The sequence below is a fragment of the Salmo salar genome, chromosome ssa07, assembly GCF_905237065.1.
Source record: "Salmo salar chromosome ssa07, Ssal_v3.1, whole genome shotgun sequence".
Taxonomy (NCBI): Eukaryota; Metazoa; Chordata; class Actinopteri; order Salmoniformes; family Salmonidae; genus Salmo; species Salmo salar.
The window spans coordinates 45839383-45854561 of record NC_059448.1 but is presented as its reverse complement, the minus strand read 5'-3'; the positions used below and the strand labels follow the sequence as shown (position 1 = coordinate 45854561).

General features: G+C 41.6%; 2 protein-coding genes across 10 annotated transcripts in view; both read right to left on the bottom strand.

The window, feature by feature from the left end:
• Positions 1–502: 502 nt before the first annotated feature.
• On the bottom strand, positions 503–5800 carry LOC106609458 (ubl carboxyl-terminal hydrolase 18). 8 transcript variants are annotated; one of them, XM_014208316.2, is made up of 12 exons: positions 5756–5800; positions 4391–4478; positions 3543–3686; positions 2973–3069; positions 2711–2841; positions 2518–2597; positions 2259–2393; positions 1998–2093; positions 1739–1903; positions 1433–1561; positions 1281–1324; positions 503–1161 (listed from the first exon to the last, which is right to left on the bottom strand). In XM_014208316.2, the coding sequence occupies exons 3-12, from the start codon at positions 3607–3609 to the stop codon at positions 1089–1091; spliced, it is 1017 nt and encodes a 338-aa protein (XP_014063791.1). In that variant the 5' UTR covers positions 3610–3686; positions 4391–4478; positions 5756–5800; the 3' UTR covers positions 503–1088. The 8 variants fall into 8 exon arrangements, with proteins under 8 accessions (XP_014063791.1, XP_014063790.1, XP_014063792.1 ...); XM_014208315.2 differs by lacking the exon at positions 5756–5800 and adding an exon at positions 4749–5206; XM_014208317.2 differs by lacking the exon at positions 5756–5800 and adding an exon at positions 5028–5202.
• A 3878-nt stretch (positions 5801–9678) lies between these two features.
• LOC106609439 (protein mono-ADP-ribosyltransferase PARP12) overlaps positions 9679–15179 on the bottom strand; it is a 34030-nt gene continuing 28529 nt past the window's right edge. For both annotated transcript variants that reach the window (XM_014208283.2, XM_045722060.1), the window contains exons 5-12: positions 14977–15103; positions 14628–14793; positions 14388–14508; positions 14081–14177; positions 11825–11909; positions 11524–11654; positions 10963–11114; positions 9679–10821 (exon numbers count right to left, since the gene is read on the bottom strand). In XM_014208283.2, the coding sequence (XP_014063758.1) occupies positions 10430–10821; positions 10963–11114; positions 11524–11654; positions 11825–11909; positions 14081–14177; positions 14388–14508; positions 14628–14793; positions 14977–15103 (1271 nt within the window). In that variant the 3' untranslated portion in view covers positions 9679–10429. The remainder of the gene's footprint in view (positions 10822–10962; positions 11115–11523; positions 11655–11824; positions 11910–14080; positions 14178–14387; positions 14509–14627; positions 14794–14976; positions 15104–15179) is intronic.

The following is a 15179-nucleotide window of genomic DNA, read 5'->3' as shown; positions in this document are numbered from 1 at the left end:
CTACCAGTGGCACTGTGTAGACATCTTCCATTCTGTCAGTGCGAGGCAGGCTGTGAGCACACGGGCACCATTTCAACTGGTCCTCAGTGTCTTGGCTAAGGTAGTGGGAACAGTTTTTATTAACTATGTATGAGATTCCCCAGACAGACGGGCTATACGAAGTTGTACATGTGCTGTAAAGTATGTACTGTAAAGTATGTACTGTAAAGTATGTACTGTAAAGTATGTTGAGAAGGAATAGGTGGATTGGAGATATTCTATCTGCCCCTCATTCTCCTTTTCTGAGAGAAAGATGATAGGCAAATGACCAATAGAAGAAAAAGAAGAAAATAGAAGAACAGAAAATAACAGAATAGAGAAGACTATAGAAGAACATAACATTTCAATGCATGTCATTCCAAACCACATTTAAGTACGAGTATTGAGAGAGCCTGTGGCACATACAGTGGGTGTTTTAGGTCTTGCAGGGCTCACTTCAGTAACTGGAAAAAGACGCAATACATTTTCAGGTGCTACCTGGAAAAATTACAGTTTATTTCTCTGTTGACAGTAGTGATATCGAAACAGAACAGAGTACCGGTAACTACTGCATAAACCAATTGTTCTGAAACAAGGTGAGTCACATATTTTCCATGTCAGGCAAATATTATCACCAATGAGTCAATGGCCTTCTTCAGGTTTTCCCCCAGAATACCTCAACTCAGCACACTCTTCAAACCACCCGTCTTATAGTGGTTTCAGAACGTGTGGTCTCTGAAGCTTACAGGATGACTGTACTAATGACAGGGTGAAGGGTGTTTGCCTCCACCTATTGGCTAAGCTCAGTAATGCCCTATGAATGTCCAACGTATCCAGCATAAACAAAACCTCAAAACATATACACACCCCACCAAATATACTTAAACAAATCCATGTAATTGCACATAAACAATGACCCATTACCCATCATTTTAAAGCGAAAATCATCAAGATAAATGACATCCTCAATGCTACATGAAGACAACAACCCCTCCGATAGGTAGTTCACCCTGCAGTGAGTGCACCTTGTGTTTGGTCTCCAGCCTCCACTCTTTATCCCTTTAGCTCCGTCAGCCTGAGGACCACTCCTGTTGCTTTCCCTCTGGGGTTCGTCTGTAGAGCAGCATATACGCTGTGTCTTCTCTGTTAACAAAGGATAAGACACCTGTCAACTGATGCCATTTCCCCCACAGAATTGATCCTGTATATTACTGAGAGATGTCGCCATTCTAAAGAGAAGTAATTGTGTGTTAAAACCTTACCGTTGACTTCCTCCATAGGTGTTCTGTACTTCCTTCCAGCTAACCTGTGTTTGTGCAAAAGTTATGTTACTTTTAATGATACCAAAGAAAGGTATATGCATAATACAAACTTGCTGAGTGGTGTAAACATTCTTCCACTCATTTTCTCTTACCTGCCGTACATAACTATCATTAGCGTAGTACCAGCTCTGGTCCTTGTGACGAACGTATGCTGTGTAGTGTCCAAACATGGCATCGCCGGAGTGCACTATGACTGCACACAAACTGTACTGGCTGTCACTCTGAAAAAATGAACAAATACAATTTGATATATGTCAGTAAAGCTGTATAATTTCCCTCCAATTATGTTGTGATAAAATGTAAATGTGTTTATGTAGGCCCATGTGTAATTTTTTTATGAGCATAATGTTGTATATTAGCATACCTCAAACAAATATGGTAAACATATGCCTATCTACCTGTACATAACGTTCTGACAGTGCCTCTGCTGTCAAGATCTCAGAAATGTTCAGGGTTTCTGGGAAGGTGACTTTGTAGTGTAGTTTCCTGGTGTAACCATGGGAATTACGGAATCTCTTCAGGTGAAGACACAAGACAGGGGGCAGGGAGATGAGTTTGAAGCCCTACATAAGAAAGAACAAGATGGAGTAATTCAGTGAACAGGCAAATCACAACAGTCTCTACAATGGAACATCCTTTCAGTTCTAAAGAGCTGACCTGTTTGAATGGCTTCTTCTCTCCACACTTTTCACAGTAGCACTTATCTCCATCCCTTAGCTCCTGAAGCTTGAAGAAGAACCGTACACAGTCCTCCTGGAAGACCACAGAATAGGAAAGACACAGAGACTAAATTTTTAAACAAACCACATCCTCCCTTTGACAGCTATCAAAAAGGGCAATGTAACATTCAGAGCTAAGGACTTTGAATAGAATCCCAATATAAGAGAAAACTCGAGCCAAGTTTGAGGGAACCCTCACCAGGGAGTCATGGCTCTCACTTATGTGCATGGGGAGGCTGAGTAGAAAGCTGGTCCCAGTTTCGATGTATGTACATTCTAGACACTGAAGGTATGTCTCCACGGTAACCTTATACAGAGAGTGAATCTCCTGAGCCTGGGGATGGAGAACACAGACAGAGAAACTTCCTATCGTATCATCTCCAACATGCTTTTTGTTGGGTGTCCCTGTTGTTATTTTTTAGATGATCTAATATTATGTCAATTTAAGTAGTACATACCAAGGCCTTGTCACTCATCTGTTGTTGGATAAGGTTTAGAATGGAGAGGAATACCTCATCTGCATCCTGTTGAACATGGACTGAGAAAAACATTCTTGTCAATGTTAAAGTTGCAGACAGAAAATTATATTCTTTATAATTCATAAATGTCTTTGCTTTTTTCTCCAAGTAATGACACGTAGACTACTCATACAGCAGATGTAATTTCTGTCCAGGCAGCGCAGGAAGTCTTGATGAGGAGCAGGCTGGGATTGGTCACTCTGCATGGCTAGTAGCACCTTCCTCAGATACAGAGGGACACTCTCCTTGTCAACTGGGTTCCACCTAAGAACATAGCATTCCCAGCACTCAATGCTTTCCCACAAGCAGCCTGATAACTAGCAGTAAGCTAACTAATATCTTTGTTACATGTTGATTCTTAATAGCGACACATTTTAACCTGCCACCTGGCTTACCCTTTTAGCAGATCTACCAGTTCCCAGGTGGCAGAGAAGGACTGCAGCAGAGCGTTCACACAGCATGACAGGCCATAGTTCATCAGACCTCTTAGGCCTACGGGTATCAATATGATCATAACATATCTGCATTCCTCAATTCTATCCAGACAGCTAAGTAATAATAATGTGTTATGTCTCACAGGAGGTTAGTGGCACCTTAATTTGGGGTGGACCGGCTTATGGTAATGGCTGGAGCAGAATCAGTGGAATGGTATCAAATACATCAAACATATGTTTTCCATGTGTTTGATGCCATTCCATTCACTCAACAGCTTCCTGTGCTTGTGTCCATATTGATCAATGCAAAGTGTGTGGTGTAAATTGCAGTGATGCTACTGCTGATTATGGTCAGAATTTCTTCCTGACCATGTGATCTGAACAGGCAAAACTCAGGACCCTATAGCGGCTTAGTAGGGTTCAGTTATAGGGAAATGTGTAAAACAGGTCCCTGATCAGGGAAAAATAACCAGCCCATCAGCTTGTTTCAGAATCTACTTTCCACCATATGCATTCAGTCCAAGCCCGTACCTTCTGACCTACTCCCGATAGGTAGACTCCAACTACAGCAGCACTTTGAGAACATTCTTCGTGCCATCAGGGCTATCGTTTTAGTTGGTCTATTGTTGGACTACTGTTGTTGAGTTAATTAGTCCAAGGGGTCCGGGCACCTCCCTGTGAGTGAAATACAAATGAATAACTGGATCGTCATCATACATTTTTACATAGCTGAGTTTACTCAACTTTGAGAAACTCGTCTAACATTAGGGGTGCATTTTTTGTGAATCCAAAACACTGCATATAGCATAATATGTATTTATTTTCAGCAACTATTTCACTTACTTTATCGATCTCATTGACTACCCACAGCCTTGCGAAAAAAATATATGGAAAAAACGCGACTTGACACTAGTGCGGCATCACTTTCACTTTCTATTTCTGTCAAACTTTAGGTAAAAACGAAACTAACGAAACTGAGTCCATTATATCGCCATCTGCCGGACTTTGGGCTAAGTGCCATTCATTTCTACCGATTTCTATCTTATCTTATTGTTGGGCTTTGTTGAGGTCGCCATATACAGTATTTTAAAACAGCATTGAGTGTCATTTTCCTGTAAAATTCCATGTCAAGACTATAAAGTAGTTGACAGCGACAGTTAACACAAAATGGACTTCTGTTATGTAAAAGGTTGCCCACATAGTGCTAGACAGCTGTGTACGCAACAATTTTAAATCAGCATGGAGGCAACCTTTCGCAGCAAGAGAAGATATGGGACGTATTATGGGACAAGATATAGAACTATTGATGGGGGCCTCCTTCAGAGCGGTACAGTATGAAACCCACATAGTTGGTTGGATGGCATCCCCTAGTGACAAACCTGATCAAACTGTCATTTCTTCAGCGGAGAATGAGGATGAAGCTCCCAGGGGTTGAGGTCTTCATGGCAGGGGCGTCATTTCCTAAACCTAGGGTATGGCAAAGTTGGAGGACGGGTTGAAGCTCATTTACTGCATTTCTACACAATTCAAAAACTCTCAAATGCATTTAGGAGAACAGCAAAAACAACCTAAATGCACTCCAGCCATTATCACCTTGGCTGCAGTAGCTTCATTCACCTCAGTCAATAGGGGACTTAACCTTCTACAAATATGTCATACTGCAATTAGCTACTACGCACTAGCTCAGCACAGGGGTCAAACAGTCTAGTTTAGTTACACGTCAAGTCAAACAGTTACCTAGCTATCTTCCAGATCTGCACTGTTCTCTGGAGAACTGTGTCAATGCTCTCTCTGTCCATCGTCCTAAAGCCAGCTAACCATAGTCCTAAAGCTAGCTAACCGGGCAAACAGCCTTCCCGCCCTGCTCTGAGCCCTCCGCATGTTCCTAAAGCCAGCCCTCTAATACCGCTAAACTGGATTTGCCTTTTAATTGGGATTGGAATGATTTTAGTTGCCAATTTTAAATTGTTGGTGGTGAGCTAGGTAGGATATGGTGACTGCCATACTCTGCCATACCCAAATGACGCCCTACTTCACAGGTCCAAAACATTAGTCCCAGACCCGAACGAGGACAATCAGACCCGGATCCGAACAGACCTGGTCATTTAAAATAAAAAAAGAAAGCAGACCCGAATGGATACAAGGACACGTCCGATTTTTGGACCCAGTCACTTGTTTTTTTACCAATAATGTATATAAACCCTAAATTGCTGATATTTGTATTGCCCAATGAGAGGTTTTGAAGCCACCGTCCGCCATATTGGTACTCCTCAGAAGGAGCAGTCCTCATAGACGGGTTGGATGTTTAGCAACAAAATCGACTTGTGCGCAACTATGGGGCAAAACTGGTGGGGTTATCTTAGATTGTTGACAACATGTTAACTCTATTATGTCTCCAAATATTTATTGAAAACATAAATTCATTTGCATAATGAGCACTTGTTATCTCTCAAATACATCGTTACAGTTGTTGATTAGCTAGCTAGTGAATTTTTGCCATATTAGTGTTACAGATGAAAATCGTACTCTCCTTGCGTTGTGTTTTGTCCTAATAAATCACCTCAGCCAGTGGTCCCAGTTGAGCATCATTTATTTCTGTTGCTGTTGTTAAATACGAAACAGCACGTTAGTTGTGCAGGGCTTAACGATATTGATGGCTGTCGATGGCAAAATCCCTTGCATCACATTTTCATACTGGGGAACAAAATACAAAATACAATACAAAATATAACATGTGTAAATACCTGTTGTTAAATAGGAAACTGCACGTTAGTTGTGCAGGGCTTAACGATATTGATGGCTGTCGATGGCAAAATCTGTAGCATGAAGACAACTGTGTTAGCAGTGGGCTTATGTGACCATTACATCGGTGTATGCTAGCTAACACACTTATTTACAGCAATCATATGCCAAAGCACATCCCAGAAAGCCCCTCAATCCCTAACAGGTACCATATACCCACACATGTATAAATCAGTAATGTACCCCCTATCTGCAAGCGGGGTCAATCACAACACGCCTTATTGTCATCAGAGTTGAACCAACCAATAAGAATGCTTGAACATTAAATACACCTTTCTTTAGAGGCAAGTGGAAACATAACCAACCCTGTTACATTAGCACTGACATAAAATCAGTCAAAAAAATTCTAAACAAGACATGGTATCAAGCACAAGATAAAACTAGCTGAAACGAGCCACCTACAATTCCCCACACGGCAGCTTCTTGTCATTGTTACCAGCTATCTGACCGTTCAGAATCATAACAAAGTACAGCTTCCGGCCACATCAATGCTCGTGCATTATTTATGTGGCGTTGTCAGCCAACCCATCATTACAATTACAATCACTTGGTTTCATTTCATTCTTGATGCATAACTTTACACTTACATTCTGGTGTGTTCATGAGAATGAATAAAGCGCTACTTTAATGAGCAAAATTATACTTCACAAAATGTTTATAAAATTGTGATTAATGCAAAGAAAACAGATGGATTATATTCATAAAATGAAGGAAATCCCTAATCGTACAAACATACAACTAATGCACATCAGCAGATACTGTAAATGTACTGTACTGTACTATAAATGTATAAAGCTTATAATGTACACAACTACTTCATGGTGTGAGGTTCGCAATTTGCCATTATATAAAGTGTGCAAAGCTATCATCAAGGCAAATGCTGGCTACTTTGAAGAATCTCAAATATTATTTTGATTTGTTTAACACTTTTTGGGTTACTATATGATTCCATGTGTTATTTCATAGTTTTGATGTCTTCACTATTATTCTACAATGTACAAAATAGTAAAAAATAAATAAAATCCCTGGAATGAGTAGGTGTGTCCAAACTTTTGACTGGTACTGTATATATATTTTTATGTAGTTATCCCACTTCCCGGAGAGTAGTTTCGGTATCTGTACCTAATAATTTGGTCACTGGACCTGATACCTTGTATTAGAAACAATACTGAAGCTTCTGACAATTGTGAGAGCAAAATTGCAAGGTTATGTTATAATGCTGTAATTGCATCAAATGGTTGTTTTATGCAACAGAATAGAGGGTTCTTATAACTCTACTGTGTCTGTGTGAACTGAAAGTGGGCCTGGGGGATTTAACACTGACAGGAGATTTATGATGTCTTTGGGTGACACCGCATTCCAGAGTATGAGTTAATGTTTCTGTACTGGAGTACCAGGGGGAGATGGCTCCAGTATGGAGCTGGGGGGGCCAGACCCTGGTCTCTACACAATGAGGACAGTTTTTACAGCAGATACTGTCTGCTGTGAATTATAAGTATCTTTCATACAAATATTTACCTTGTGACCCATTCCATACATCTGTTGTTTGCCATGTAGACTGAAGGAGGATGGACTTTGCTATAAAATGCTGTGACTGAAACCAGCTTGTTCAGTTCTTAGTGATCACCTCCAGGGGTGATTACCAACGAGCTCCATTACTGCACTGATTACATAATAAAGTTTGATTGTTTTGAAGAAATCTAAGCCTCTCCTTTTGATTACAATAATTCTACCACACAATTTTCTACTGGAGAATATGGGTGACCACATGTCTTATTCAAATATCATTGTTGTTGACAACACATGTAACCAAAATTATTCACAGTCTTCTCATTTCCATATAATCTGTCACGGTTCTGCGCCCCAATAGGGCATAAGCCAACATCTCTCCTTATCGCTATTGCTAATACACTCGAATCATGTTCAAACAACGTTTGAATATCTTTTTCCTTTTCTAACCATGGATGAGGCTTTCCTCCAGAACTTATAGGCAACATTTTATCACTATCTTCATACACTCTACTGCCTCAATGTCGCTGTGGCTGGGACTTTCGTCCCTCTTACAGATCTCACAGGGGAATAACCCCACTGGGGAATACCCCCACTACACGGAACCTACCCTACACCATATAAACTCAGCAAACTCAAGTCGCTTTTTCAGGACCCTGTCTTTCAAAGATCATTCGTAAAAATCCAAATAACTTCACAGATCTTCATTGTAAAGGGTTTAAACACTGTTTCCCATGCTTGTTCAAAGAACCATAAACAACTAATGAACATGCACTTGTGGAACGGTTGTGAAGACACTAACAGCTTACAGACGATAGGCAATTACGGTCACAGTTATGAAAACTTAAGACACTAAAGAGGCCCTTCTACTGACTCTGAAAAACACCAAAAGAAAAATGCCCTGGTCCCTGCTCATCTGCATGAATGTGCCTTAGGCATGCTGCAAGGAGGCATGAGGACTGCAGATGTGGCCAGGGCAATAAATTGCAATGTCCGTACTGTGAGACGCCTAAGACAGCGCTACAGGGAGACAGGACGGACAGCTGATCGTCCTCGCAGTAGCAGACCACGTGTAACAACACCTGCACAGGATCGGTACATCCGAACATCACACCTGCCGGACAGGTACAGGATGTCAGCATCAACTGCCCAAGTTACACCAGGAATGCACAATCCCTCCATCAGTGCGCAGTTGCCCGCAATAGGCTGAGCGAGGCTGGACTGAGGGCTTGTAGGCCTGTTGTAAGGCAGGTCCTCACCAGACATCACCGGCAACAACGTCACCTATGGGCACAAAGCCACCGTCGCAGGACCAGACAGGACTGGCAAAAAGTGCTCTTCACTGACGAGTCGCGGTTTTGTTTCACCAGGGGTGATGGTCGGATTCGCATTTATCGTCGAAGGAATGAGCATTACACCGAAGCCTGTACTCTGGAGCGGGATTGATTTGGAAGTGGAGGGTCCGTCATGGACTGGGGTGGTGTGTCACAGCATCATCGGACTGAGCTTGTTGTCATTGAGGCAATCTCAACGCTGTGCGTTACAGGGAAGACATCCTCCTCCCTCATGTGGTACCCTTCCTGCAGGCTCATCCTGACATGACCCTCCAGCATGACAATGCCACCAGCCATACTGCTCGTTCTGTGCATGATTTCCTGCAAGACAGGAATGTCAGTGTTCTGCCATGGCCGGCGAAGAGCCCGGATCTCAATCCCATTGAGCACGTCTGGGACCTGTTGGATCGGAGGGTGAGGGCTAGGGCCATTCCCCCCAGAAATGTTTGTGAACTTGCAGGTGCCTTGGTGGAAGAGTGGGGTAACATCTCACAGCAAGAACTGGCAAATCTGGTGCAGTCCATGAGGAGGAGATGCACTGCAGTACTTAAGGCAGCTGGTGGGCACACCAGATTTTGACCCCCCTTTGTTCAAGGACACATTATTCCATGTCTGTTAGTCACATGTCAGTGGAACTTGTTCAGTTTATATCTCAGTTGTTGAATCTTGTTATGTTCATACAAATATTTACACATGTTAAGTTTGCTGAAAATAAACGCAGTTGACAGTGAGAGGACCTTTCTTTTTTTGCTGAGTGTATTTACGACCGGTCGTTACACTATTGAATAAACTCATGTTTTGTAGGTCCGTATCCTATAATTGTTCAGCCTACGATCCTCATCTCCCCAAGATTTCAGAATGAGTGGTAACAGGTGTAGGAACTGTGCCTACCTTGTTTCTGGTGCCGGCATTTTTTTCACAGATTCGGACTCTCTAGTTTGACTGTAAATAGTGGTGAACCCTGCTCGCAGCACCAACTGTTAGCTTCTAAATAAACAGAGTAAAAACTCACAGACGACTAGTAAAGCTCAAACCAAGTTTATTCACCCAATGGTTCAAACAGCTGAAAGACAAAGACATATTTACACTGGTATTTAAACCTTCCTCCTATGCCGAGTCTCCTCCTTACACATCTGGACAGCCAATAGATCTCTGTGCTAGAACAGGACTTCCTGTTCTTTCTCACTTCATCGGACCTGACTTCGGCCCAAATTCCTCACTTCTCCCCAACTCACGGCTGCCTTGTACCAGACTGTGGCCCTACTCCTTTCCATAGGATACCTGACCATAACATGTTCTGACAGAATGTAAACGTTCTGCATTCCCCTCTCTCCCTCAGTGACATGAATAAGGATATTTCATATTTTCAAGTTTAGAAGTCAGAACCCATCAATGCAAAGAAAACAGACGGATTATATTCATGAAATGAATGAACCCCGTAATCGTACAAACACTGAACTGATGCACATCAGCAGATACTGTAAAAGTACTGTACTGTAAAGGTATAAAGCTTAAAATGTACACAACTACTTCATGTTGTGCGGGTTACAATTTGCCATTATATAAAGTCAATAGCACTACAAAAATGTGTCCATTGTCGAAAACGGATAATTGCACATGTAGTAATCATAGTAAGGTGCATCCCAAGATTAGCTGTAATTTGTCAAACACATTTAACAGAGTGCTAAATCCATTTCTCTAATTCACGAAAGCGTACGTTTTTTCCCTCAGTTTAATATCAAAGGGTTCACAGTTCACACCTCACAATCAGCCTCAACTAATGACACATGAGCTTTCAGGTTTAGGTGCAGGGGTTGGTGCTGGTCTGTATGTTGGTGCTGGTCTAGGTGCTGGAGCAGGTACAGGAGCTGGACGGTAGTATGGCTGGTAGACTTGCGACCCTGCGACGTCCTCACCATAATGGATGAGGTACTCTGGGTACACCTGGTGCTTCTCAAACACCACAAAGATGGAGGGGTTGCTGACGTCATCCACACAGCTGTCGTAGAAGATGGTGTCCCCTCCGTCCTTTGATGGGGGCCGGAGGTAGTGGGAGTGCCCTTTGGTGTAATCTCCCACCAACACACGACAGACAAACATGGACCTCATATTTGATTGGCCAGTGTAGCTATTGGAGTATTTGGCATCTCTGGCAAAGTAACTCCCTGAAATTGGATATTAGGAGGTGAAGGGGTAAGCAGTAATCATTAATCACAGGAAAATATATTTTATCAATGATATATCATCTTGATTTATGTCAATAATTAGAAAGAAATGTAAATGCACAAGCACATGACACAGCTCACCTTTCCCATAGGCTGTTCCGTTTAGTCCACAGATCCGCCAGTCAAAGTTGTTAAGGCAGATGGCATCCAGGTATTTGGAGTCTGTGCCATGAAAAAGCTGTTTCTCCGTCACATTCCTCCCTCTGTTGTTCTTCTTCATGAGATCCCTTTGCCTTGCAATAAGAATAATAAAAAATAAATCCCTTTGCCTTGCAATCAGTGTATGTCCTCTAGAAGCACTGTAGACAGTGTGCAGAATGTATTGGAAATAAATTATTTGTATTTCTTTTGAGATGATATTTGTGACAGAAAGTTAGTTGAGAGAGAGAATGCTTGTATAATGTGCAATTATTTTGGGTGCAGTCAGGAAGTGAGCATCAAGCTATAGCACATCCAGCCGCGATTGGGAGTCCCGTAGGGCGGCACACAATTGGCCCAGCATCGTCCGGGTTTGGTCAGCCACCATTGTAAATAAGAATTTGTTCTTAACTTACTTGCCTAGATATAAATACATCTATTCTAGACCAATCAATAACTCAGGTGATTGTCAGTTGAAAGTGTATGTAGTTTTAGGGAACGTACCACTGAAAGACCTCCCAAAGGGATTTGTTCTGAATCCTCTGGATTTGGCGGATGCTGAAGCCTCTCATGGTGTTCTGAAAAAGCCCTTGAATCTCCTTAAACTCCACTGACAAGCACGGAAGGTCGACTCTCTGATAGGGACATGATGGGAGACAGAGAAACAGTCATAATACACCATTAGCCTACCATGTAGGGACAGATTGGAGCAGTTATTTGCCCAGAAACAAAACAAACAGCCATCTCCATTGGTCTAAAATAGCAGGTTCCAGGCATCTGGTATGTACTGTATATAATATAATACCTTGTATCCTGTTTCAGGAGTTTGTACCTTGTCCCAGTGTCCTGGTAAAGCTCTGAAATTTGAGTGATTGCTCGGAGCCCTTTTGCTGAAAGGTAGAAGAAAAATAAATATTCCTAAAGGTAAATGCAAACAGACATTTGGTTGTCCAGTTCAACCACAAAATGTAAAAAAAAAAGGCAAATGGTTGCAGATAAATAGTAACCTGGTTAAATAAAAGACTGCCCTTAGAATTTTTAGACTGCCATTGTTTTGGGGAAATCTGTTTATTTCACCAAATATCAATACATTTATGTATTCTGATGTTTTGAAGTTCTACAGCATTTTAATCAAGATAATCTATTCTTTCTAATGATGTACATCATTTTGGGAAGAGTATTATGCATTGATCAATTGCTGGAAGTTAAAACTTCGGAGTTCTTCCCATTGTTTCCTATAGGGGAAATAGGGGTATGTCTGTCTATTTCGCCAAATATCTACAAAATGTATATCTTTTGATTCTTTTCAAGTCTGTGTCATGACGTGACCCTCTTTGGGTATAGCGAGTGGCTTCCCCCTCTCTTCTCTCCTACACCCAGGTTCTGTTATCTCAGGTCGTAAATTCCTGGAGGGGACTCTCTCCTCCTGGCCATGCAGAAAGAGACACATAGAGAGAACAAAGGAACTTCTTCTACATCACAGAACTTGAGAACTGAACAATATTTATGTTTTGGAGAATGTGTAAATGATCAGTGGAGAAGCCAGCTACGACCCGGTCTGTTTTGTTTCATGTTTGTGACCTCATGAAAGACAATACAGCCACATTACCATAACTCTGTTTATACAGGAGCCTCCGTTATGAGGTTTGCGTCTAATTATTGTATAAAATGAATGAGTAAATATGAAACTATTTGTGAAATTATGTAATGTGATTTTAAACCGTTAATGTGAGAGAATTGTATTCCCTTTAAAGTGTAACTAAATCATTGGCCCGCCCCCATGAACACAGACATGATCTGGCGTCATGTGACAGCCCTTTTCTACTGTTCCGAATAAAACCCCCGACTGAAGAAATCCTCTTCAGACCATGCGAACCTCGGTCACCAAGGGGGCAAAGGTTTGAGTAGAGACCACAAAAACCTCAGTATAAGCTAAGGTTGTAATGGTTGTTCAATTCCTAACCATACCACGTAGAGCATTGGCTACACGGCGGGAAATGGTTCAACTCTGAGACTATCGATCCCCACAGAATAAGAGCAAATCTTAGATACTAATTACTAGTCTGCAGCTAGAAATTGTTAACCTGGGATGCGAAGACCGACAACCGCCAAAACATCTATTTTATAAGAACATTTCTGAATGGTACTCTGAAGTATGCATTCTAACCAGGAAAGACTCTAGGGAAGCAGAGAGAGAGACGCGCGGATGAACGTTCCAACAGAAAGACGGACGATTCCAACAGAGATCACGACGACACACTGAGCGTAAATATATATTGATTGCAATTATTCCCGAATGGGTGACAGTTCATGTGCAAAGGATTAGAATTTCAATTAATATAATTATCAACTGTGTAGTGACTCTCCCTTCTCAGTCCACAACCCACTTCCCTTTGTCCACCAAGCGGTCATATCGGCTTAGCCCACTAGGGAACCTTCCCTATCATTTCCTTGTAACCATATCTACTGTTTGTTTGTTTATGCATTTCTGTGATTATTTAGTTAGTTAGTAAATAAATGATTAAGACAATTGATATATGGATGATTCATTGTAAAGGCTGGGTTCGTGCAGATAACCAACAATTTACGACGTTTGGAATGAGACTAACGTGAGGTAAAGAATAATTCATTAATTAGAAGACTAATTGATCAGATATTAAAATATCTGAAGAGTTATATATAAGTTATATAAGAGGGTTAAGAGTTATATAACTTTGTAATCTGAAGATTTTCCTTGGTGCCCCGACTTCCTAGTTAATTACATTTACATGATTAGTTTAATCATGTAATAATAATTACAGAGAATTGATTTGATAAAATAACAGTCTTCACTTTAATCTTGACGGTCTCCGTCCCGTATACGGGATCAACATCCAGTGAAAAATCCTATCGCCATATTCATAACAATTCTTTTATTTATTTTTTTCAAATATAGGACTATTTTATATCAAGGCAAGAGAACACATGAGGAGCCTAGTGGTGAAGTGAGTGAACAATCCCCAGAAGAGTCATTTCAAGAGCAAATTGATCCATACAAAAAACATTTACAACTTTATCTTACCTGGTTTTGATAGTTTGTGCATCAGCTGAAGAGACAAACACAGGCCGTCTTCTCACAACCTTCTTGGTGCAGTACTGCTTGTTTGTTTGAATCATGTCTGAAAAGGAGCAGAGCTGTTGTAACAACAGACAGTTCACTTCACATGCAGATGTCATTGTTTTGCCATAGTGACTCCATCCAAAGCTATCTCAATTTGTCACATACAGTAGTATATCACTGCATATCTGTTCGTAATATACTATGTATGGTGTATATGGTTTTAAGGCTGCAGTTGGTTTATCTTGGATATCACGTCATCTGTGCTCACCTGGGAAACTGAGTTCATAGGTCTGTGACCCCGCGGTGAACTCCATCACAGCCTTGTTGTCTTCCTGGAACCTCTTCTCCAGCTCTTCACTGGTGATGGTGGCCGCCCTGTGTCCACCGCTCTGTAGGGCAAGACAGAAAACATGGGGGTTATGCATTATTTGCATAATTTGGATATAAAGAGGGACTGAACTCTGTCCTATTCAACCATCACTTTTCAACACTGCTCATCGTCACTCACTGCTGATGTATACTGGATCCAGTTTCCATGCTCATCCTCCCAGAACCAGGCCCACTCCGTGGTGAGGATGAACATAGGCTCTAGCACAGAGGAGACGGTGGAGAGACGCCGGGCTTTGTTCAGACCGCAGGTCATCGTATCGAAACACACAGGCTGGACTCCCCGACTAGACAAGAGAGAATAAAAGACAGCGAACAATCAGCAATAACAATAGGAGAAGCTGTATATCGCACTAACTAGAAGCGTATATGGCATTAACAACTCATCGTATTACATTTGCCCACCATTGACCAAGTGCCCTACGTGTTACTGTCCATTCAAGTTCATTCTTCTTAAACGTAGAGCCCACCTGTATGTCTTTGCTGGGTCGCAATAGTCCTTCTCAATCACCTCGTTGTTTTGTAGAGCTGTCCAGTTTAGTCCCTCCTTCACTTCCCATTGGTAGGGCATGGTAGAGTGGGCTTTAAAGCACTTATCTGAAATATGAGTAAAGTTAAGTGTTGAAGTCTTATGTTTATTAAGCTGTAAGCATTGATTATTTATAAAATGATG

Excerpts from the sequence above, each read along its gene's own strand:
- LOC106609458 (XM_014208316.2), bottom strand. The coding sequence starts at position 3,609 with ATGGCACGAAGAATGTTCTCAAAGTGCTGCTGTAGTTGGAGTCTACCT. Across the intron at positions 2,842-2,972 it reads CTGGTAGATCTGCTAAAAGG|GTGGAACCCAGTTGACAAGG; the intron begins GTAAGCCAGGTG and ends CTATGTTCTTAG. Across the intron at positions 2,094-2,258 it reads GTGAGAGCCATGACTCCCTG|GAGGACTGTGTACGGTTCTT; the intron begins GTGAGGGTTCCC and ends GTGGTCTTCCAG.